At 43.6% G+C, this 26,202-nt stretch overlaps 1 protein-coding gene across 1 annotated transcript in view; it reads left to right on the top strand.

Annotated features, from left to right (window-relative positions):
- The window catches only part of PLA2G15 (phospholipase A2 group XV), a 55,372-nt gene that overhangs the window by 7,346 nt on the left and 21,824 nt on the right, over positions 1-26,202 (top strand). The window contains exon 2 of the mRNA XM_030205140.1: positions 17,794-17,950. Within this exon, the coding sequence (XP_030061000.1) occupies positions 17,794-17,950 (157 nt within the window). The remainder of the gene's footprint in view (positions 1-17,793; positions 17,951-26,202) is intronic.

The following is a 26,202-nucleotide window of genomic DNA, read 5'->3' as shown; positions in this document are numbered from 1 at the left end:
TATTGGTAACAGTGAGAGATAGCACATCACAAATTAAATCCGGAAAATCACATTGTGGAAAGTATATGAATTTATTTGCATTCTGCAGAGGGAAATAAGTATTTAATCCCTCTGGCAAACAAGACCTAATACTTGGTGGCAAAACCCTTGTTGGCAAGCACAGCGGTCAGACGTCTTCTGTAGTTGATGATGAGGTTTGCACACATGTCAGGAGGAATTTTGGTCCACTCCTCTTTGCAGATCATCTCTAAATCATTAAGAGTTCTGGGCTGTCGCTTGGCAACTCGCAGCTTCAGCTCCCTCCATAAGTTTTCAATGGGATTAAGGTCTGGTGACTGGCTAGGCCACTCCATGACCCTAATGTGCTTCTTCCTGAGCCACTCCTTTGTTGCCTTGGCTGTATGTTTTGGGTCATTGTCGTGCTGGAAGACCCAGCCACGACCCATTTTTAAGGCCCTGGCGGAGGGAAGGAGGTTGTCACTCAGAATTGTACGGTACATGGCCCCATCCATTCTCCCATTGATGCGGTGAAGTAGTCCTGTGCCCTTAGCAGAGAAACACCCCCAAAACATAACATTTCCACTTCCATGCTTGACAGTGGGGACGGTGTTCTTTGGGTCATAGGCAGCATTTCTCTTCCTCCAAACACGGCGAGTTGAGTTCATGCCAAAGAGCTCAATTTTTGTCTCATCTGACCACAGCACCTTCTCCCAATCACTCTCGGCATCATCCAGGTGTTCACTGGCAAACTTCAGACGGGCCGTCACATGTGCCTTCCGGAGCAGGGGGACCTTGCGGGCACTGCAGGATTGCAATCCGTTATGTCGTAATGTGTTACCAATGGTTTTCGTGGTGACAGTGGTCCCAGCTGCCTTGAGATCATTGACAAGTTCCCCCCTTGTAGTTGTAGGCTGATTTCTAACCTTCCTCATGATCAAGGATACCCCACGAGGTGAGATTTTGCGTGGAGCCCCAGATCTTTGTCGATTGACAGTCATTTTGTACTTCTTCCATTTTCTTACTATGGCACCAACAGTTGTCTCCTTCTCGCCCAGCGTCTTACTGATGGTTTTGTAGCCCATTCCAGCCTTGTGCAGGTGTATGATCTTGTCCCTGACATCCTTAGACAGCTCCTTGCTCTTGGCCATTTTGTAGAGGTTAGAGTCTGACTGATTCACTGAGTCTGTGGACAGGTGTCTTTCATACAGGTGACCATTGCCGACAGCTGTCTGTCATGCAGGTAACGAGTTGATTTGGAGCATCTACCTGGTCTGTAGGGGCCAGATCTCTTACTGGTTGGTGGGGGATCAAATACTTATTTCCCTCTGCAGAATGCAAATAAATTCATATACTTTCCACAATGTGATTTTCCAGATTTAATTTGTGATGTGCTATCTCTCACTGTTACCAATAACCTACCCTTCAATTATGGGCTGCTCATGTCTTTGTCAGTGGGCAAACTTACAAAATCAGCAAGGGATCAAATACTTATTTCCACCACTGTATAAATTATACACAAAAACCTACTACACAACAGGCTCTTCCGTCACCCAGGACTTAGAGGAAGCCTAAGGGGATAATAATAGCAAGCAACGGGGTTTGGCTAGAAATCCAGTCCAACAAACCATGTTTGCACAGTTTATGGAATATGTAAATAATTCTATCCTTGGCATTTTTTTTTGAAGTGTGTCAAAGCTGTGGTGGCATACTGTTTGTCTTGAGTATTCACCAGGTCCATATGAAGAGTCTGTTGGCTACTTGAGGGATCAATTGAGTCTATAGCCCTGTGTGAGGGGGTATACAGAACACTGCCCCTTAACCTCAAGAAGGATCCTTTAGATAGCCTGAGCCACCTTAAGGTCATTAGTCCCACCACCAGAGGAAATGAGCTGGGAGGGGTGGAGTCAGAACCAGGATGTATAAAAGGCAGGGCCAGAGTGAGGTTAAGGAGGCCTAGGGAAGGAAGAACTGAAGTCCTACTACAACTTATGTTTAATGGTCGTGACCTGGCTGAGGTAAATCACCCTTTTTCCTGATTTGAGACTTGCAAGCCTTGCTCTGAGCCAGATCTGGAACTCGGAGAAGAACTTACAGGCTGTGGTTGGGGTGTGGCAGCCCCACCAGCCACAGACTGTGTTTTGGCCCTGCCAACAAGAGGCTTGCTTGAGACTGTATGTACTGCACTACAGAGGATTTCACCTTGTGTTCCTGGCCCTATGACATAAAAGACTTAAGGATTCCGTCAATAAAACACTTGTTTTTCATTTATATACCTTTGTCCGACTGTGTTATTCTGCAGGCCCATCCTCAACCCTCACTTGGGGTATCACACCTTGGTAGGACTGTAAGATTCTTACAGGGTCATTTTCTAGTTGTTCTGACAAGATTAATAGTATTATAACTTTATAACGTGCTTGTTTGCCTGCCATTGGTGGACTGTTATGTTGTAGTAGATAGTTTATTAAAATTTGATATGAACTGAGCACAGATCTAGGCAGTTTACTATGTAATCAGAAAAGACATACAATTAACTAATAGAAGTGTGATTTATTTTCTCCCTTCCTTAGCCCACGCAGGGAGGGGAAAACACAAAAAATAATAAGACAGAGAACTTAGGCTTAGTTAGGTGCAATCAGTTATTATCCTTATTGATATCTTACAGAGCCAAATACAAAAAATAGTTCTCTCCCTGGAGCAGGTTGCCAATCAGCAGTGCACATCCAGAAAGACAAGGTCTGCTCCGCTAATACTGCATCACGTATATACTGTTACAAGTTACATTTTCCCAGCAATCATATGATTTCCCATAAACCAGAACCATTAGGTAGCCTTATACCATATATGGATTGGTCATGTATTCTATCAGTCTCTCCTGATGTGTTTGCACGTGAACAGTCGGTGGCCATTGGTTAATTACTTATGAGTTCTGTGTCAGTTCTGTGTGCACAGCCAGAACAATACCCTTGTGTCCTCTCTTTGTCTATCTCCCTTAGCCCTCACACTGTGTCCTCAGCCTGTCAGCAACTGCCAAGGTTACATCCACCTTATATGAAAAACATACTCAGCTGCAAACTAAATGTTATGAAGTGTCAGTTCTCAGCTCCTGAGAAAGCAATGATTGTTACACAAGATGCTGAGTTAGTAGGCTAACGTGAGAACCAAACCGAGTAAAGTACAGGCCTTAGGCCTAGCCCTTAGGAACAGGCCTAAGCATAGGAAGGCATACACAGAAGAGGCCTCTAACACACTCATTCCAGACCAAGCAGTCTTTAAAATAAATACATAAATCCTGGCCAGGATGAACAGGCCCCTTAAAATCGAGCGTGGTACCGGAAGATTGGAGGGTGGCCAATGTAATGTCGATTTTTAAAAAAGGTTCCAGAGGAGAAATTATAGACCGGCGAGTCTGACGTTGGTGCCGACAAAATGGTAGAGACCATTATAAAGAACAAAATTACAGAGCATATTCAAAAGCATGGATTAATGAGACAAAGTCAACATGGATTTAGTGAAGGGAAATCTTGCTTCACCAATCTACTACATTTCTTTGAAGGGGTGAACAAATATGTGGATAAAGGCGAGCCAATTGATATTGTGTATCTGGATTTTCAGAAGGCGTTTGACAAAATATATCATGAAAGACTCCAGAGGAAATTGGAGAGACATGGGATTTATTTATTTTATTTATTTGTTACATTTGTACCCCACATTTTCCCACCTATTTGCAGGCTTAGTGTGGCTTACATAGTACCGTAATAGCATTCGCCAATTCGGTTGATAACAAATACAGGTTGTATTGTGGTCTAATGAGGTAGGTGTGTATCAGGCAACATGAGGGTCGAAGGGAATGTGGATTGTATATTGTCAAGATCATTGGTTATGCTGTGTTGCTGGGTGTGGGGATTTATGGTGGATCGGTGGGGTAAGCCTTTTTGAATATCTGTACAAATTGTTAAGCCCAAAGACTAAATAATGGTAAGGAGTGGAGCCACAACAATATTAAAGATGGAAGCCTGAGGGACTTCAGCACTGGTACTGAAGGCTGACGAATGTGCCTCGTGCCAGTAAACCAGTGTTAGATCTGTTGGAAAGGAATGAGTGAAACCAGGCTAGCACAGTGCCTAACCCTATATCTGTGAGATAGGAGAGCATGATTAACAAGAGCAAAGAAAGTTGAGATCAAATAATAGAAGAATAACCTTCTTACTATCTTGATATTTCAGTCTTTAGATCAAGATAAGGCCCATGGGATAGGAGGTAGTGTTCTGTTGTGGATTAAAAACTGGTTAAAAGATAGAAAACAGGAGGTCACGTGATGCGGTGAGCGGAGGTGGACTTAAGTTACACCGAGGGCTGCCTCTAACCTGAGATTTGTAGCTGCACCCGATCCGAAGCATATAAAGAATCTAAGATACAAGCAAGAGTGCATGGAAAAATTTTTGGTGCAGAATAAGATGTCAGCGACCACTAAAATGACGAAACGAAAAGACAAGCGACTCTGCGGAGCAGAAAACAAAATGGCGCCCTCCGCGTCTCCACCGCGCACAACAGTGGAGCCGCTGGTGGCAGAACTCACAGAAGTGGTGGTATGCGCACTGGACTCACGATTCAGCCAGGTTTCAGAACAACTAAACGGGCTAATGGCCCTCGCGTCCGAGCTGACCCGCCGTACAGGCGAGCTGGAAACGGGAGTCTCGGACGTTGAAGACGTCCAGCATGAGCATGTGGCAAGTATAGAAAAGCTGGAACGTCTGACAGTGGAGTGCCAACAGAAGTTAGATGACTTTGGAGAATAGATCAAGGAGGGAAAATCTAAGGTTCGTGGGCTTCCCAGAAACACTCTAAAGCTACCCTAGAAACCTGGCTGGCAGCACGGTTCCCAGAAGCAGCGGAAGGAGGTGGGATAAACCTGGACAGAGCTCATAGAGTGGGCCAAAAACAGCTGCAGGACACCAGGCCTAGGGTAATTATTGCTAAGTTCCACCGTTACTCCCAGAAAGCAGCAATACTTAGCTGCTATAAAAGTAACAAGGAAGATGCAAAATATGAAGGAGGAACCATTAAAATATTTCAGGACTACTCAGCCCAACTGATGACAGAGACACGCATTCACACCAGCCTGCGCAAAATTAGTGAAGAATCAACAAATATTTATTTTGCAATACCCTGCCACGCTGCGGATACAGACAAGTAACGGCTGGAAATCATTCACAGCCCCGGAGACAGCCCTGGAGTGGATAAACTCTTCCTTGGGGTGAAAGTGGGACATGAAACATGGATACTACCTATAAGTGAACACTCCAAGGTATGAAAGAAACAGAGCACCTTTAAATAAGATGGACAGTGACTAAAGAGGCGGAAAAAAGTTATATATGTGAACCGGGTTGGAGGTGAGCCCTCGGTCGCGTTATACGGACCCAGTGGCCAGATATGCATGGCACATGAGAGAAGGGATGGAGGGGTAGATGGGAGGATAGGGAGGGGTGGGCATCGGGAGGGGGTGAAATGTTAAATAGTAATAGTAGTAGAGGGAAGGGGGGACAATCTTTGCCAGAGGGGATGGGTAGGAATAAGGCAAAAAACATGTATGTATTGATTAAATGGCATAGCCCACAGAGGAAAGGTGGTGGGTCATGGCTGGGGGACCCGGGGCCTTGGAAATTACCGGAACTCTTGTGCAGGAGATACCAAATAAGAGTCAATGAGTAAGACAACTTCGATATGCCTGGTGTCTTGGAACGTCTCGGGGATAACTTCCCCAGTGAAACGGACTAAGATACTGGCTTTTTTAAAAACTCACACAGCAACAATAGCATGTCTGCAGGAGACCAAATTAACGGATATAGAACACCAGAAATTGAGGCAGCAATGGGTGGGAGATTGCCATTTTTCTTCGGCGGAGGGCCGCAAGGGCGGAGTAGCGATCCTTATCAAGAGAGGCACCCCCCTGTGTATCTAGAACAGTGGAAAAAGACAGGGCGGGGAGGTACATACTGGTCCACATAAACTACATAGGGCAAGAATATTACCTCTGTGGTATTTATGGACCTAATATACGAGACCCAAATTTTTTTCCACACTGGTAAGATTGGGCCTAAAATATGAGTCAGCCCCATGGATAATAATGGGAGACTTTAATCAGGTTTTAGATCCCGATCTGGACAGATCGTCATCCATGGCCTGGGGGGGCATTAGGGAGAGGCAAAGGAATAGACTACGTATGTAAAGTACTAGACCTTGTGGACCCTTGGCGTCTTTTGCATCCCATGCAGCAGGAGTATACCCATTTATCTAAGGCGCACTGAACCTGGTCCCGCATAGATTACATTCTTTTAGCAGCCTCCTTGTTCCCTGCAGTACACTCGGTGAAGTTGGGACCAACATTTGGCAATATCCGATCACACATTGATATGGGTGGTTGTGGCACTGGGCCTCCCTAGGGAACAACACAGACGCTAGAGATTTCCGGCATACCTGGCGGGGGACCCAGACTTCCAAATATTCCTTGAAAAGAAATGGGGAACTTATGTGGAAACCAATAATATACATCAAGAGGCCCCAGGATTATTTTGGGAGACATCAAAAGCGGTGATGAGAGGCGAAATAATCAGCTATGTAGCAGCTAGAAACAAGCGGCTAGCGCAAGGGATTATTCAACTAGAACGTCATTATGCCCAATCGAAAAGAAAACATCAACAGATTCCGTCAGCCAGACACTATGACCAAATGGTGGCCAATTTAGCAAGTTTGAATACACTACTCCACGAAAGGGCAAAAAAAATTCTTTCATAAGCGAGCCCAATATTTTAAATTTGGCAGTCGGAATGGCAAACTACTAGCGAAGGTGGCCAAGGTATGGATAGACAAAACGTATATCCATACTTTAAAAGCCCCAGATGGGACCCAAAAACATAGAAATTATACAAATTCTTCAAGATTATTTTACTGGGGTGTTTGAGGCGGAGGAGGAGATAACGGGATCAATGATTACAGACTACTTAGAAGACTTGGGAATGCTGCGCCTGTCGCGGGAAGCTAGTGAACAGCTTAGTGCCCCCCTAAAAGCGCTGGAAGTACAACAGTTGATCAAATCACTGGCAGGGGGGACAAGCCCAGGCATAGACGATTTCTCTACTGAATATTACAAAATATTGAGCCATAGAGTGAGTGGCCCACTTACAAAATACTTTGAAGAGGTGGTGGAACATGAAGCTTTACCAGATAGAGCGAACGAGGCACTGATCACCCTGATACCTAAACCTGGTAAACCCCCAGAGACCAGAGGCATTTAGACCAATCTCGTTACTGAATGTAGATTTAAAGATACTGGCAAAAGTGTTATCAGACAGATTAGCAAAGCATATACCACTCCTGGTGGGCGACCATCAGGTAGGCTTTGTGAGAGGGCGGCACCCGGGACTCAATGTCTGCCGAGCGTTGTTAGCCCTAGCACATGCCCAAGTATGTGAGGAACCCCTAATCTTGGTGAGTCTAGATGCCGAAAAGGCATTCGATAGGGTTCGCTGGGGCTATCTTTTTGAGGTGCTGGAATATGTGGGACTGGAGGGCTGGTATCTCAAAGCGGTGTCTACGCTTTATGCGAAACCTACAGCACGTATAGTGGTGAATAGTATGATATCCACCGCGTTTCCAGTACAGAGAGGAACAAGACAGGGTTGCCCTCTGTCCCCACTGCTTTTCTTGCTGTATCTAGAACCCCTCTTACGCACGGTGGGCAGAAACCCAGAGATTACAGGGGTAGAAGCACCGCAATTACAAATTAAATACTGGCCTTCGCAGATGATATATTGTTAACCCTTACAAATCCGCAAGAGTCCCTGCAAGGGCTACTAGAAGCAGTGAGGCAGCTTGGACAGAGAAATCATATTTGTTAATTCTGGTTGTTTGGTTCAGTCCTGTAAAGTGGTAGAATGCCATCTGGTTTTAATTACTCAAATGTCTAGCTTTTGCTAGACTAGAGGTTAGAAAGGTCAGTGAGAAATGAAACTTTCTTTGTCCCTTTTTGAGTGATGGATTGTTCATAGGTATTATTTACCACATCTGGATGCCATTCTGAGTAAGGCATATTGGACAATCTCAAGGGATCAGCAAGCAAGCTGTTTTAAAAGATTAGACTGAACGCTGTTTAGAAGGAGATAGAGTAGATTTAAATAATTCTAGATAAGTTAGATTTTGTCTTATAAGGAATTCTGATTTCTGCTTATTTTAAAATATGTTTTATTCTGTATAATTAATAAGTTCTATTTCTATGTAGAATATCTTTTCAATTCAGCGTTACATCTTTGACTTTTCAAGTGAGATTTGTCTGCAGTTTAAGAGGTCATCATCTGGTTTGAATTATCCACAGTCCTAGCTAGTTCTGTGTATGAAGCTAGAAGGTGAAAGAGGTCAGGGAAAGTCAAGTCTTCTCCTTGATGGATTATAGCTAAGTGTAGGACTGGCCTCCTGAAAGTAATAACAAACCATGTCTGTGTGCCATTAAGTAAGATTGGCCCCTTAATGAATGCCAGAGTCCGGTTAGTATTTTAAGCTATAACTGTGAATCTGAGAATTTAATAATAATAAAATGCAGGAGATAGGTGCCACATTGTCTAGTTTGAGAGGCCCCAGGTCATAGGTCAGTTTAGGAAATATCTCAAACCTATGTAACTGATATTTTTGAGTAAATGTGTAGAGATAATTAGTTCAAGACAGGGTAATCAATCTATTCTTTACCATCTGGTGAGAAAGGGGGGCTAGAAGGGTTTAGGACCCTATATAAAGGAGAGCAGAAGCAGCTTACATTAGAGAAGGAGCTGAGAACAGAAGGAGCTGAGACGAGAGAGACAACTGACAGGAGAAGACAGGAGACGCAGGATCCAGAGAGCTCAGAAGAAGAGACACAGAAGGACAGGACATAGAGAGAGCTAGAGCTGATGTCCTACTTTGTTTGCTGGCAAATAAAGAAGATTTCTCTCTCATTCTGGTGTGTGGTGTTTGACTCCTGAAGTACTACAGATTCTGCTAACAATAGTGGTAATTCCTGCAACAGCAGTAGATGAATTTGGTCATTATTGGGGTTTCTGACTAAATAGGCAAAAATCAGTGGCGATGCCGACTAAATCCTCAATCAAACTACGATGGGTTGGCCAATTCCCCCTCAATGGAGTATAGATAAGATAAAATATTTGGGAATCTGTATACCAGCACAGTTAAATCAGTTACATAAAATTAATCTGAAGCCATTATGGGAAGCTACAAAGGCAGATCTTTTAATGTGGCAAAAAACTACCTTTATCATTGTACCAAAATGGTCATACGTAGTCCAAATGCTGTCACTATTTATTACTCAGAGAGACAAAAAGGACCTCCGTAGCGCCCTTAAGAAATTCTTATGGAATGGGCGGAGGGCCAGAGTATCATTACAACAAACATACCTACCCAGAGATAAAGGAGGACTGGGGGCCCTCAGCATTAAATGGATATCAGTAGCGGGATGCATGCGACACATATCTGATTGGTTTAGAGGGACGACACACTTCTCTTATCCGGAAACCGAGTGTGCAGTGCTGGGAGGTACACACTTGAGCTACTGGCTGCATGCGGGATCGGGAAAGGTGAAAACCCCAAACCACATAAGTTTCTTAGTTATGCCACTGTGAAAGGCCTGGAAATGGATTGGTAAATTATATAAGTTTAACCTATGGTATCACCGTTTTTTACCTATTGGAGGTAATGTGGATTTTCCAGCAGGAAACTTCTCGTCCACATTTAGGAAATGGAAAAATGCAGGTATTATATTTCTGTTTCAAATCACGCAGGACGATGGAACCCTAAAGGCTGAAGAGGAACTGCAGAGGCGCCATGGATTACAGGTGGGGGATTTCCTGGCATATAACCAAATACAGCACTATATACGGGCTTTACCTAGGACTAATCTTGAGTCAATAGTGCGAGACCAGGTGATAGAAATTTATGACTTGGAAGCGCGGGGGGCAACACCACTAAAATATTATCACACCCAGATAAGAGAGGCGATGCCGACAGTACCATATCAACAACTGGCACAGGAGTGGTCAAAGGAAGTGGGGTCCCATATAGAAGGGTCAAGCTTGCAATCTTGCCTGCAGACATGCTATAAGGTATTTGGGAGTGCAGAAATATGGGAAACCCAATATAAGTTCCTTATGCAATTATACATATCGCCACACAGGGCGTTCCGAGCCACCTTGCGGCCGGAGGATGATTGTTCCAGGTGTGCAGGGCGGGGAGCACACACACCTGGGCCATATGTTTTGGCAGTGCCCACCAGTGAAGGGGTTCTGGTCACAAGTGTGTGAGCAAGTCTTCAAAATGTGGGCAACATCATGGAAGAGACAACCTGGCCTGCTATTTGACTTGTTTACAACTCGAGGACCAGCTAAACGTGGCTTCAAAGGATTTGCACGACGAGCAGTAATGATGGGGAAAAAGACAATATTAAAACTTTGGCTGCAAGAGGAAAGACCCTCGATACAATTGTGGAGGGCATATATGATATCGCTCAGTGCACTTGAAAGAAAGGACATTTCAGATCTAGCCTCCCCGAAGGGGGATCAGTTTTTGCAATGTTGGATGCCATTTCTAGACACACTAACCCCGCTGGCACGCAGTAGGGTATTGAATGGTTAACAAATGAAAGTGTTAAACTATCTGGTGAAGTAGGGGGAGGAGGGATGGGGGGTAGATAGGGGGAGGGGGGAGAGGGGAGGGAGGTGGAAAATAGGGGGGGAAGGGAGGAGAGCGTGGAGGGGGGGGGGGGGGGGGGAAAATGGAAAAAGTTTGATACATATACAGTGTCAGGTTCTCAGGTTCAGAGCCCGCGGGACTGGGCTCTGGAGCAAACGTGAGCCCTTGGGCTGCTGACGAGGAGCAACAGCAGCAGGCAAAACCCACCAACCGACACTGGGTAAACACACCGGCAGGGACTGCAGGCACTGCCCAGCGAACCGGAACACATGGACTGGAATCCCCCGGACTGGAGGACACAGGACTGGAACACTGGACTGCAATCCCCCGGACTGGAACACACACCGGACCGGAATACACTGGACTGGAGCACACCGGACCGGAACACACTGGACTGGAGCACACTGGACTGGTCCCCCGGACTGGAGGACACAGGACTGGAACACGGGACTGGAGCACACTGGACTGGTCCACACAGCTTTCACCTGCACTTAGCTACTAAGCCCCCCAGAAGTTGAGCTCCTGGGTTCGAGTAGCCGACAGGACTTACTGGATACCGGATGACATAGGGACCAGGACTGGAAACAGAAGTGCTCCTAAACCTAAACTGATCTACGTGCTCCCAATCCCTAAACCAGCAGGAGTGTTCCTAACAGTAAACTGACAAAAGGACTTCCTAAGCCCTATACTAAACAGGAGCTCCTAATCCCTGCTCAAGAAAGGGACTTCCTAAGCCCTAAACTAACAGAGCAGGGAACTAAACACAAAGCTAACACAGGTGCTACTAAGCACCAAGCTACAAGCAGAGCTTTACACTAATAAGCTAAAAACAGAACTAACCAGCTACCTAAGCACTGCTCTAGCAAGCTAGAAACAACTAACAAGGTGCTTCCTAAGCACTACTCTGGCAAGCAACCGGAAGAGCTCCTAGCACTAAAAGGGAAGACAGGGGAGGCACAAGGAAAAAGAAGGGAAGCTAACACATAAGCCAAAAGTGATTCTAAATCACCAAACACCAACAGCAAAGACTGCAATGCTCCCAATAGCACAAACACCAGAAGTACTTCTAACAGCAAACTCTGCAGTGTTCCTAACAACACCAAACCTGAAGTACTTCTATCAGCAACAGAGCTTCCAAGCCTACACATAGCAATGCTTTCCAAAACCAAGAGGAAAAGCAGGGGGAACCAAAGGAAAAGCAGGAAAGCTAAACACACAGTCACAGTGCACACTGCACTAACACTAACCTGGACCTTAGCAAAAGCAAGCAGGGGAAACTAGACACAGAGTCAGAAGTGCACACTGCACCACCCTACCTAAAGCAAACACCACCGTTGCAAAGGCTCTGAAGGAAACAACACCACTTCCTTATCAAGGCCCTCCCTGATGATGTCACACTCCTAGACCTAGGCAAAAGCACACTGACCCAGAGAGGCCCAACCCACACCAATGCAAAACCGTGAAACACTTGAAGCCAGTACACCCAAAGAGAGTTAGAGCAACTCAGACTACCCACACAGGTGCAGTATAGTGAAACAATTAGAGCCCTGCTGCTGGAAGCTGCCAGCACAGAGAGACAGAGCCAGCTCAGAAAGGACAGAGAAAGAAACAGAAGCCAGCTAAGAAGCTGACTCCCAGGAAAGAGGGTAAGTTTGAGAGGGGTTCAGACCCCAATCATAACATACAGTCATTTGATGTATATAGATTTGCAACTGCATGATGTAGGACACTGTGTAAGAAATATGTTTTCTTGTTCTGTTGAAATTGTCATCAATAAAAAAGTATATATAAAAAAAAAGAAAACAGAGAGTAGGGTTAAATGGTCAGTATTGTCAATGGAGAAGGGTAGTTAATGGGGTTCCCCAGGGGTCTGTGCTTGAACCGCTGCTTTTTAACACATATTTATAAATGACCTAGAGATGGGAGTAACTAGTGAGGTAATTAAATTTGCTGATGACACAGTTATTCAAAGTTGTTAAATCACGGGAGGATTGTGAAAAATTACAACAGGACCTTACGAGACTGGGCGTCTAAATGGCAGGTGACGTTTAACGTGAGCAAGTGCAAAGTGATGCATGTGGGAAAGAGGAACCCGAATTATAGCTACGTCATGCAAGGTTCCATGTTAGGAGTCACGGACCAAGAAAGGGATCTAGGTGTCGTCGTCGATGATACGCTGAAACCTGCTGCTCAGTGTGCTGCTGCATCTAAGGAAGCTAATAGAATGTTAGATATTATTAGGAAAGGAATGGAAAACAAAAATGAGGATGCTAATGCCTTTGTATCGCTCCATGGTGCGACTGCACTTCGAATATTGTGTTCAATTCTGGTTGCCGCATCTCAAAAATATATAGTGGAATTAGAAAAAGTGCAGAGAAGGGCAACGGAAATGATAAAGGGGATGGATGACTTCCCTATGAGGAAAGGCTAAGCGGCTAGGGCTCTTCAGCTTGGAGAAAAGGCGGCTTAGAGGAGATATGATAGAGGTCATATAATAATGAGTGGAGTTGAACAGGTAGATGTGAAGCGTCTGTTTACACTTTCCAAAATACTAGGACTAGGGGGCATGCAATGAAGCTACAATGTAGTAAATTTAAAACGAATCAGAGAAAATGTTTCTTCACTCAACGTGTAATTAAACTCTGGAATGTGGTAAAGGCAGTTAGCTTAGCGGAGTTTAAAGAAGGTTTGGCCGACTTCCTAAAGGAAAAGTCCATAGACCATTATTAAATGGACTTGGGGAAAATCCCTATTTCTGGGATAAGCAGTATAGAATATTTAGTACTTTTGGGGGATCTTGCCAGGTATTTGTGACCTGGATTGGCCACTGTTGGAAACAGGATGCTGGGCTTGATGGACCTACTACTACTATTTATCATTTCAGTATGGCAGTACTTATGTACTTAATCCCAACTCTCACCTAGTAAGTAGGCTCTGATCTTGAAACACCAAATGAAAAAAAAAAGTCTTCAACAAAACCTTGAATTGCTTAAGAGAATTCTATGCATATATCAGCCGGTAAAACTATTCTACAACAGCGGAGCTTGTCAGAAATATGGTCTCCTTAGTGGACGCTAAATGCAGCCTCGATTGGAGGAGGAATCACCAGTATAGAATCAGGCCTTTTAGAGCAGTGAATATCTGGTACACCCGCATAAAAACTTTTATGAACTAACATAAAGATTTTAAATTTCACTCAGTACAGAACCAGCAACTGATGCTAATGCATAAGTAGTGGTATAATATGGTCATATTTACGAACTGTGCACAGGAGACGAACTGCCGCATTTTGGAGTAGAGAAAGAGGCATATTTTCAAAGCACTTAGCCTTCCAAAGTTCCATAGAAACCTATGGAACTTTGGAAGGCTAAGGGCTTTGAAAACATGCCTCTAAATCTGTAAAACCCATAGACAAGTGACTATAGTCTGTAGGTTGCAGACAGCTAGTGTAAATACTATAGATGAAGAGTAGTATGACCACAAATGCCCAAACAAGAAGACAGCTGCTGTGTTTTGTACTACTTCTAATTTTGTGTAAGTAACCCTTGCATAAAAGGAATGACAGTAGTCTGATCTTCTCATTGTCACTGCTGAAATACGTACGCATCTGCAGCCCTTCATAAAGAGGAACTCTATGCATACATAGTAGTCCTTTCTGAGTAAAAAGTTCCCAACATTTTGTACTGGCAACCTACAACCATTTGCAGATACAGTTGGAGTTGCACTTTAAATAGCTTGTTCTCCCACCTCCATTCTGTCAGATTCCCTCAATCTTCTACAAACCCAAGAGTTTTAACTTGTAAGGGGAAATGTTCCTTCTCCTTTTATCACTTTTGTTGTCCTCTTTTAGTTCTATTTTTGAGAGAGGATACTCAACTGCAATATTCAAGGTGTAGTTTCTTTTCCTTTCTAAATAATTCTTAACACAGTGTTTGCCTTTTTCTTTTTGCTGCCGCTGCCACACAGACAGCTGAATAAGTACAATATGTTCTCATCGATTGACTCCAGTATTCTTTTCCTGGTTGATGACGCCTAATATGTAACCTCACATTGTTTACCTACAATTAGAATTATTTTCCCTTGGCCACATTAAGGGTTTGATTTTAGAAGGGCTACTGTTTCAGATGGGCATAAATGGGAACATAAGTCGTTTATGCAAGATAAACATCTTAAGTTCTCATTTTATAAAGCTGGGATGTGCATGCAAATGGCAAGGAGACTTGGTCTGGGTGTGTCTTTTGCAACACTAGAGCATTTTTGTTCCCCCTTCTGAAGTGGGGAATAAATGCCAGCTTTGACACTTCAACATTGGAATTTACCATGGTCTGACCCATGAATAAGTTATGGCAAGATGCTAGTTTGGGCAGGAGTTAACCTGCCACCTTGCCATAACTTGTTTGTTGAGCCCATTCCCAGTTTCGTCCAGAGCCGCTCCTCTCACCCCACACTAGACCAGCTGTTATGACCCTCCTTCATCCCGCTAGGCAGCTCTGAATTCCTACCCATTCCTGGGGCTTATCTGGAGGGTATCCTGGTGGTCGAGGGTTTGGAGACAGGATTGATCCCCCTGCCTTTATATCGAAGGTGATCCCTAACAGTAACGTGGGACTGTGTAGAGTGCCTCAGGGCTCTCCACTGTCCTTGGTACTATTTAATGTATATATGACATCTTTTTGTTAAAATTTTTTTTCTCTCGGTGTTAAATTTTTTTTTGTATGTTAATACTGATTTAGGATATATCATAACTGCCTTTATTGCTGATTTTGTCCTGTATAAGAAAAAATGGAAATATAAGTACAGCACATGGGTTCAAATTTAATAGAGACAAAACTAACCCCCCCCCCCCTTTACAAAGCTGTGCAGCAATGCTGACACAACCCATTCACTTTGCTTCCCTCATCCGTTTTTTTTTTAAACATGTAGATTGCTAAAATAGCTCATCCCTCGGTACGTGGATATCACCTTAGCCTACATATGTCTCACCAAGGGTGGAATATGTCAATTTTACATGGGACCTATACAGGCGCCCTACTTTTGTGAAGTATGTCATGTTTTCTGCATGTTTTCACTTTGATGTTGATATTCTCCCATAGACAAACCATCTAAAATAGTGCTGCACATGTCATTTAGGACCTGTTTTACCAAATTCGCCGTACAGATTCCCAGTGCGGCAAATGAGAGGAAGCCCATTCAATTCTATGAACTTCCTCTCATTTGCCACACGGGAATTGCTAGCATGGCTTGTAAAGAAGCCCTTATTGTTTGTTTGGGTGCCAGTTCTCCTGTCTGGCATGGCCCTTCTGCTATTCCTCATCTGCTTTTTTTCCTAATTACTTTTTAATATTTTCGTGTTGGTTTTGAAACATGCTAGAAAAGGGTAGGTAGCATTGAGCCATTTGCCAAAGCATTTTCTCCCTTGTGAGAGGTGCCACAAAGCTTCCTTCTCTAGTGACCACTAGAGAATTCTAGAAACTGAAACAGGAAGCAACTGGAGTCGGAAAGAGACTAGCTTCTATTCTTTTACTCTTAAGATTAAATTGGTAGCTCTAGTTTTAAGCAGCTTACTGATACAACCTAGGTAAAGACCGAAACAGCTAAAGATCAAAAGGTGAATGTCCTTGAGTGACCCGGTTGGAGCCACAAATCTCATTTATTTACTTATGTTTATAGATGGCAATTCCAGCCGCAATATGCAGTATACAAAAAAAGTACAGCAACAACAACAGAATATTAAATAAAATTACAAAGTCAGTCCATCAAGTCCTCCAACACTTTCCTGCTCCTCTGCCTCCCTCAAATACCTTCATAAACAGGTAAATCTTCAGCTTAAGAAACTTAGGACCATGTTTACTAAGCTGCACGCTAGTGTTTTTAGTGCATGCTAAGCATTAATGCATGCTAACCATGTAGATGCCCATAATATTCCTATGGGTGTCTACATGGTTAGTGCGTGCTTGATTTTTAGTACGTGCCTAAAAAACGCTAGCGCATCTTATTAAACAGGGCCATTACGTTTTTTGGCAGTCCAGTAACAAACAAAATTAGCCTGCAGTGGTTCCTGTTCACCCACACAAAGCCACAGGAAAGGGCATTCCACAATAACAGATCTCGAACAGGGAATCCTTAATTTCGGCATTGTGCAAACATTGGGAAAAGCTGAACAAACCCTCCTTGGGTGTACGTCTTAACCTACATGCCACTATTCCCTCTAAGCTGAGCAGAAGTCCTTCACCTACAGTCCTGCCCAGTAGGGGGTGCTGTTTTTATAAGGGACTGAGAGCATTTTAATAGATAATATTACAGTAGTCCACTGGGAACAGAATTAGTGTTTGTACGAGAAGCCTGGAAGCAGCCAAATCAAAGTTATTTCCTGTAGAGGCCAACCGAAACCGGGATTCTTGGTTTCAACTGAAAGTGAACCAGCAACTGAAACTTGCAGTTTGGTTTTGAAACCAAAGCCCCCCCCCCCCCCCCCACCTCCTGATTTACTCTTGGTGCCCCTCTCCTTCCCATTCACCACCCACCCGAACGGCCCTCCCAGGCCTACCTTTAACCTTCTGGCGGTCTAGTGGGTCTTCAGAGTAGAGTTATCCCCATTTACTCTTGCCCCTGAAAATTGCTCCTGCTTATGTTGCTTCTAGTCCCAAGATGGCCGCCGGAACCTCCTACGGGCAGCCATTTTAGCTATGGAATCGGCTAGGGCAAGAGTGACTGGGGATCACTTTTGCCATGAAGACCCATTAGACCACCAGGAGTTTTAAAGGTAGGCCTGGGAAGGCCTTCGGGTGGTGGGTGGGTGGGGGCATGGGGTGGAGAGCGAGGGAGAGGGTTTCAGCTGAAAATGCAGTTGCATTTTCAGCCAAAACCCAAACCTGGATTTTGGGTCGGTTTCAATGTCGAAACTGAAATTTGATTGGGCTCTAATTTCCTGATAATTCTAAGAGGTGTGTGTGTTGTTTTTTTTTTTTTTTTTTTTTTAAATTACAGTATTTATCTGAGTTTTCGTAGACTTCTTTTGGTGACACAAGTAGTTTTTAGCCTGTTCTATTTCTGATTTGTTCACAGTCCCGGGGGTTTTCGGTAACCAGCTGGAAGCAAAGTTGGATAAGCCCAGTGTGGTGCACTACCTCTGCTCCAAAAAGACAGACACTTATTTCACTCTGTGGCTGAACTTGGAGCTGCTTCTGCCTGTCATTATTGACTGCTGGATTGATAACATCAGGTAAGCTGATGGCATTCCCCCCCCCCCCCCCCCCAAAAAAAAAAAAAAAATGCAGAAGAAGGCTAAGAAGCCTTATTAAGAAATAAGTGAGGCTCAAACAATGACACCAATACATATTTATCTGCTTATTTATAATCTTTTGTTTACAAATTTGGTATTGCTTCCCAACTTTTGCTGCCATGTCTTATTCTGTCTCCAGTGCATGTATTGCCAAACACTATATTCTGCTAAAGTAAACCTTTTTGATTATACTGTTACTAGGGCTACCAATTTTCTGTAGTTCTTTGCTATAACTGATAAAACACTCCTGAAATGAAAATTGTTTGGTGGTGGTGTGGGTGGGTGGGAGGGTGGAAGAGGAATCAGTTATAATTGAGAATTCTGGTCATCCATCTCCCTTGCAGTATCTTTGGTCTGCTGTTTGCAGATGAAAGTGCCAGGAGCACCTCTTGGTCTTGTAATAATATGAGGGCAAATGTGTGTAGGAAAGGGGAAGGCATTATATATAGCACGTTTTACAGACATGATTTATTTTACCCAGCCAAAGAAAAATGGGACGTAAGATAAATTGGGACAGACGCCATAGAATGTATGTGTATATAAAACCACACACGTGATATGGAGGGCTAGATTTACTGAAAGGTACTGTCATGTGTTCATGCACATTTACCATTTTATGTAGTGGGACAGAAAGGGGGAGGTGGCTAGTCCAGTCAATAGGGGATAGTGCCTCAGTGGGAAGTTTTATTATTATTTTTTTATTTATAATTTCTTGTAGACCGTCTGCAAGTCTGAAGGCTGTTGATGAGATGTAGTTACTGACCCCTATATTCTAGGTTGGATCTCTGTTTCGATTTTGCATGGGCCATGAAAGGCAGCAGTCTGTAAGAGGATCTGTGTTAATCCTGGATGGTTGTAAGCCTTCATCTCAAGTGTCTCTCATGGCATCTCATGATGGGAAGTCGGATCTCCTTGGGTGCAGCACCTGGTTTAGCCATAGAAATGACAAGACTGAGGGTTTTATGATACGTCCCTGGTGGACAACAGGAAAAGGAGTTGGGGTTTCTGGAGGGCAGTGGCCAAGTCTGTTTTAATCATTCCCACAATAAGTAATTCTCTAATCCAGCATTTTTCGACCAGTGTGCTGCAGCAGCTCCCCAGGTATGTTGCAGTCGAGAAGGGATCTCCTGTAACCTACCCTTCCTGCAGCTATTTGTGCTCTCAAAAAAACTGCAGCAAGCTGTCAGTGATGATTTGGCCTGGCCGCTCCACCTCCTTTGGGAGTGTACTAGCCTCTCAGTGACCACCTATATACCCAGAGTCCTCCGAGACATCCAAGTACCGCCGCCTCCTCTCTCCAGTAATTCAGCACAGCCGCACTTGCTTTCTGCCCGGGCTGGTGCGGCGGGGTTCGCGCTGATACGTGCATGGGCCAGCAGCGTCAGTTGTCACCTGATCTACTGGCACATGCATGTGGTGACCTCCATGTATAGCTGGTTCGTGTGTTTGTCGGTGTGGGCCTTGCTGCATCGGCCCGGGCAGAGAGTGAGTGCGGTGCTGAGTTACTGAAGGGAGAATTCGGAGGATTTGCTCAGTGGTAGTTAACTGTGGTTTGTCTCCAAAGTGGTAAGTGTTTGTTTGATGGTATGAGTCTTAGATGAGAATTTATGGGGGGGGGGGGGGGCTGGAAAAAATATGGATGGTATGTGGGTGCAGGAAGGGGGCTGGAAAATATGACTAGTATATGGGTGCAGGGAGGGGAGGCTAGAAAAAAGATGAATGTTGTACATGTGTAGGGAGAGCCTAGAAAAAAAAGGTAGATGGTATGTGGGTGCAGGGAGGGGGGCTGGAAAAAGTATGGATGGTATGTGGGTGCAGAGAGGCGGGGCTGGAAGCACAGATTTCTCACTGATTATAGTTTTTTAAAGATGAGGGTGATGAGGTGGGAGGATTCACTTTAAAATTTTTGTTTTTGAATGCATGTTATTTGTCGCTATAAGGCTAACAATGTTAATTATTGAACTTTAAACACAAACTTAATACTTGTTAAATTGTATATATATAAAAAAAAACTGATGGTGTGTTCTGACAGTTTTTGCACTTTGTAAGTGTGCTACGACATGAAAAAGTTTGAAAATCACTGCCCTAATCCCTTATTTGTCCTATTTGTCTGTCTCAAACAGATTGTAAGCTCTGTTGAAGAATAGCCTAGTGGTTAGTGCAGTGGGCTGAGAACCTGGGGAACTGAGTTTGATTCCCACTGCAGCTCCTTGTGACTCTGGCCAAGTCACTTAATCTGCCATTGTCCCAGGTACAATACTTAGATTGTATCTGTCCCTAAAGGGCTCACAATCGCTTCTCTTTTTTTTCTTATACCCTACACTGTCTATTAAAATATTCTATTACGTATTGTGTTGACATTGTAAGTACAGTTCACTCATTTAAGTGCACGTCGGATAAGCGCATGCTCTGTTTAACTGCATGCTGTACTTCAGTCATGTTTTGGCGCCCTCAATTTCTATGGGGACAAACATAGGTCAGCGCACCAGTGATAAGTGCAAGATTTGCTTATATGCATGGTTTAAGACTCTTCCTCTGCATGAAAGACTCCGCATAAACGCACGCACGGAATACTGGGAAGCCGGTTGGGCTGACAATGGGGCGATAAATTTGAATTCTATCGCATAACTCCATTGGTTACCTACCACAGGCAGTAACCAATGAGAGTTAATTTGTTAGAATAAGCAAAAGAAAGTTGTTAGAGTGTACAGTGGAGTGTCGTCTCGCAACTGTAAGAACTTAACACTGGCTGAACGAATAGAAGTTCTTAAAAAAAATTAGAAAACAAACAGGCATCTATTGCTAAAGGATATGGGGTCAATCCCAGTCAATTTCACATATCTTGAAGCAGAAAAACCAGCTTCTGGAAGACTGGCAAAACAATACAGATACACACAGGAAATGTAAACAGGTAAGAAAGCTGAGGAGGTAGAAGATGCTCCTCTTCGGTGGTTTTCTCAAGTCGGAGCAGACAGTTTCCTGTCAGTGGTCCACTGCTTTTGGAGAAAGCTAATCAGCTAGCTGAAGGTCTTGGACTAACTGATTCAAAGCCACTGTTGGACTGGTGGAAAAGATGGAAGGAGAGGAACAACATAAAATTCAAGAAACAGCATGGAAAAGAAACCAGACGCTGTGACTTCGGTACTGAAAATTGGGTTTTTTCAATTCTTCCTACCACGTTGAACAAGTTTGCAACCTCGTGACATTTGCAGGGCTGACGAAACCCGGTCTCTACTGGCGAGCGAATCCGGTGGAAACACTTGCATTCAAATAAGCCGAAACTACAGGAAGTAAACGTCAAAGGAACGACTGACGATCTCCTTTGCTACAATATGGCTGGAGTGAGAAGTTGGAACCACTTGTCACTGGAAAGAGCAAACAGCCCCGTTGCTTCAAGAAAGTTAAGCGACGTCCTGCGTTCATACGAGGCGAACGCAAATTCGTGGAGACTGGGGAAATTTGAAGCAGTGGTTTAAATAAGTTAGACACTAGAATGCGGGCACAAAAGCATCAGATTTTGTTGCTTTGTGATAATTGTGCTGCACACATTGATGATGGCAGGCTGTCTAACGTCAAGGTGGTCTTCCTGCTACCAAACACTACCTCTCTGATTCAACCTATGGATCAGGGCATAATAGCCAATTTCAAAAAACATTATTGGGCTCTTGTGCTGCGTTATGGATGACCAGACTGGCAAGGATAAACGTGCTATTGAACTGGCTTGTAATCTGCCACTGTTGGATTCCCTACATATGCAGAAAGAAGCTTGGAATCGTGTTACACAGGCAACCATTGTGAATTGCTACAAGCGGGCATGCTTTGTTAAGGATGTGGAGAGGGACGAAACAGATGCAGCTGTTGCGAACGTATCAGATGAACAGGCTATTGACATACCAACCGGTGTTACTGAAGAGGAGTTTCATCACTACGTAGCTGTTGATTACGATCTACAAACAGCTGCCGACACTGATTTCAAGATATGCGCTTACACGCAGGCAACGGATGATGATGAAACAGATGATTTGAACAGCGAGGCAAATGCTGATGAAATTCAACCTCCCGTCGCTTTTGCAAGAGCACTGGAGAGTCTCAACACCGTGCGGGCCTGTTGGTGGGCCACTGGATGTTAGTGCTATGACAGTTTTTACCGTCTGGCAGATAGTCTATGGAACTCAAAGACACAATAGTGTACAGAGGACTATGACTGATTACTTTAAGTAAGCCTAATGTCAGTTAACAGAGACTGTATACTGTACGTATAATAAACAGTACATGTGTTTATCAGATTTCAAGCTTCTTTGGGTCACTACGATTTAGTGCACGCTCCGGTTAACTGCATGTATTTCTTTGGTCCCAGACCCTTGCACTTAAGCGGATTGCACTGTAGTATACTGTGCCATACTTGTATTATTTGAATATTTTTACTGCTGTAATTGTCTATTGCTTATATTTGATTTATTTTTATTGTACACTGCCTTGAGTGAATTCTTTCAAAAAGGCAGTAAATAAATCCTAACAATAATAATGTGGGTTAATGGTGTTAGTACAGTACCACATTAGCATGCTTTAGTAAATCTAGCCCTTACTTTGAATGGGAGTCTTGGATGTAACTGACAAATCCATGATAGTGGAAAACTACTTGAGAGCTTCAGAAAATAAAGGCATCATTAACACTAACAGAAAATGACTGTTCTCTAGGGGTAGGTTAAATGCTCTGAGAGTTTCCAGTAGAGATCAGTTTTCATACTGTTCCATTTTCGTTAAGTTTTTGACCCTAGGCAGTTATCTGCTATCTTTCAGATCTTTGCCAGGCTGTTGATGAACTTCTTGTATTTATCTGAAATGCTGGGAGTATTGTGTTGATTTATATGACTTTCAGGAATTACTTTTTAGTTCACAGTTCAAGAGCCAATTAATAGTGTAAGTTACCTAATGTTTGACACTCTGAATACGGGAGCACAGACAAGGTATTTACTATCGCCGTTTAAAATCCTCTTTGACAAGGAGCATTATGCCATACCTTGGATATTTTTTTAGGGTGGCAGTGAAGAAGAACTCCACCCAGTGCCCACCCCTACTCCTTTTTTTTGTTTGTTTGTTTGTTTGTTTCTTTGTGTGCTCTAGGTAAAAAGAAAAACAAACAACCCTGCAGTGCTTAATACTTTTTTTTGTCTTTATCACTGCCTCAGCTGCTTGTTTGCAGCAGGTCACTATGGACTATTGGGCTGGACCTAGAGACCCCACTTATGCATTTGTTGTATGAAGGCAGCCTTCCTTTCGGTTATTTTCTGCCTGAAGATACCTCTGCATGCTGGATTTGTGCGCAATTTGAAATGCTTGGACATGGTGGTAATTTCCCACATTGTGGCCGGAAGTTTGCCAGATCTCCATGTTTTGGGGTGAACCATGACAGAGCCTTCGCCATCCTCTCCTCCCCCTCCCCCAAACACACTGGTGATACTCCATGCTTGAGATGGTTCCCACATGAAGCATAAGAATATTATTTGGCGTGCATCTATAGCTTTAAAAGCACTTGCTAATATTTAGAGGGGTGTGTGTGTGTAGTTTTGCTAGATATACAGTACAAAGGTGTTGGAATTATGTGTGACTCTTTGCCATCAGGAAATGCCCACAGCAACTTATAGATGTCTACTAAATATTCAGGTACAATAAATTTTCTTCCCCCCAAGGAACTAACAATCTAAATGAGTATGAGGCTGTGGAAGATAAAGCAGCTGGCTCAATGTCACAAGTAGCATACATAGGAATTTTGAATCTTGGCTTCTCAGCCTATATTCGAAACACTAGGCCGCTTCTCTTGCCAGCATGTATTACTGCAAATCGGAGTGTATTGGGAGAACTTTTTTCCATACTTCATCCTCACCTTGGGTGATAATCATAGTTTGCATTGCGTCACTGTGGCCTTCTGCATTGGTCTGTGTTTGCCAGTTCACAATTGTGTGTCCTGCTACTGACCATCATAACCTTGGTTTCCAAGCGGGCATATATTTTACTGCTGAGACCTGTTGCAGTTCCACTTGCTTTTGAGTTGGTTTCTGACCAAGATCCCTCCTTGAAGAATCAAAGGGCTGGAATGCTCTGAATCATATCCTAAAGAGGTCTCGGGTCCCTGCTGCCTTTAAGAGCCACCTAAAAGCTTTAAGGTTTACAACAAATTCAAGAAAGTGTGCACTGACTCCAACATGGACTCTGTGCCAGAGAAGGCCTAGAAATATAGTTGAGCTTAAAAGGTTAGACCAGGTTCTGCACGTCATGTCCGTAAATTAGCAAGACAAGTTGGTTCTACTTTTGGCAGTAAGCAATAAAGAAAGGACTTTCTGTTGGAACTGCTAGGTGCTTCCACTTGACCTGGACTGGCCACTGTACAGAGACAAAGATACTGGCTCGATGAATCCTAGGTCCGACCCAGTATGGTGTTATGTTCTTATATAAGTTCTCTGGGCACAGCCCCTTGCTGGAGCTTGTGGTGGTCAGTTTGAGAACTTGGAGCTTAAACACAAAACTGCTAGTTTTTCTGGTAGGGAAGACAGAGAGAAAACACACAGTCTTCTGGAAATAAATATCAGTAGTGGCAATTGGCTAGTATTTCAGAGGGTAAACTAAAGCAGGCATGAATGGCTCTGTCCTGTCCAAGCAGTTGAAACTGTAAGTGAGCAATATGGCCTGAATGTCCTAATTTAGGAGGGCAGTAGATCTGGATACAAAGTGCATTGATATGCTTGGACCCCATGAGTGGTCCTTGGTCTGGGAAATAGCTGCATTGGTAGACACTGATTTCTGTAGTTGCTTGCGTTCTTGCCTCTAATAGAATCTGGTGCAGCTCATGGAGTTTGAGACTTTTCTTTATTTAAAGCTCAAATGCTTAGGTCTTAAATGATGTATTCTCCTATCTGGGAAGGATTTGGCTTCTAGTAAGATTTAAAATATGCATATGTTGGAGTATTCTAAACAATTTGATATTGAATAAAACAAACTGGGTTTGTGCAAGATTTTTGGCTGCCCTGTTGCTTCAGAACTCGCTGCACCTTGGCTGTGTGTATACGTGGATGTGAACTGAGCCACCATGTGCTTATGCACATTCTACATTACCCTCTTAATGACTATTCTCTCAAAATAACCAAAGTGATGGGGCTATGGGAACTGAGCAAAGGAGTTGCTTACAGTTCCTATTATCATATATGCAGCCTGATGTTGGGCAGCAGAGTGCAGGTGTGATGAACTGATTTGGGGAGGGGGCAGTTACTACTACTACTACTACTTAGCATTTCTATAGCGCTGCCAGGGTTACGCAGCGCTGTACAAGTTTAAACATGGGGAAGTTGCACTTGCACAATTTGCTGTGCTACTGCACTCTTATCACTAAGTTCTTGTGTTCTAATACAAAAAAGTCGGAAAGAAACTAAACACTGCTGCTATTCTTTGGGGTTGGTGTTCAGAGGGCTTAATCGGGCAGGAGAGGCAAGTCCAGTTAAACCCCACTGAGCGAACTGGCACTTAACTGGTTAGTGCCACTGAATATGTTCACTAACCAGCCATCCCCTAAGCTGGGGTGGAGTTAAGGCAGAGCATCACTTAGCTGGTTAACTTCAATTTTTGTTCCATTCACCAGTTAAATAGCTTTCCTACCTTTTTAAGCGCCAGCTGGGCATGGGTCTGAATATCGTTCGGTACCTGGTTAACTTCTGGGCCATTGGACATATATTCAGGGCTAGGAGCCGTTCATGCCCTTTCACTGAACACCTGGGGTTAGTTCAGCTTGTGGCTGGTAGTGGCTTATTCAGCCTCAGCGGTAAGCAGCTGGTATCAACTAAACTTTTTAAAACTTAATATGCAAACAAATAGCCTTCATTTGAGGAGATGGTTTAAGTGGTGAAACTATAACTGTTAGAAGGAAATGAAAATTACTAAAAGATTTTTCTTAAACTTTAAAACAAGGAAAAACCACCTACCCTAGGGGATCACATACACACACGCGTGCTTAAAAATAAATATATTTTCTGTACATCATGAAAATCCCCTGAGTCTTGTGTACAGCATTTGTCCGTGTTGAAAATAGCAATACCGTATTCACTAAAAGTTAAAAGCTTAATTTCATTCCTATATAGAAATCCAAATAAAAAATGCTTATGAAATGCGATGTCTTCAGTGGTTTTATGCATTTGCTCATCACA

Source organism: Microcaecilia unicolor, chromosome 5 (assembly GCF_901765095.1).
Source record: "Microcaecilia unicolor chromosome 5, aMicUni1.1, whole genome shotgun sequence".
Lineage (NCBI taxonomy): Eukaryota > Metazoa > Chordata > Amphibia > Gymnophiona > Siphonopidae > Microcaecilia > Microcaecilia unicolor.
Note: the sequence above shows the minus strand (reverse complement) of the source record. Positions and strands in the feature narration are given on the sequence as shown.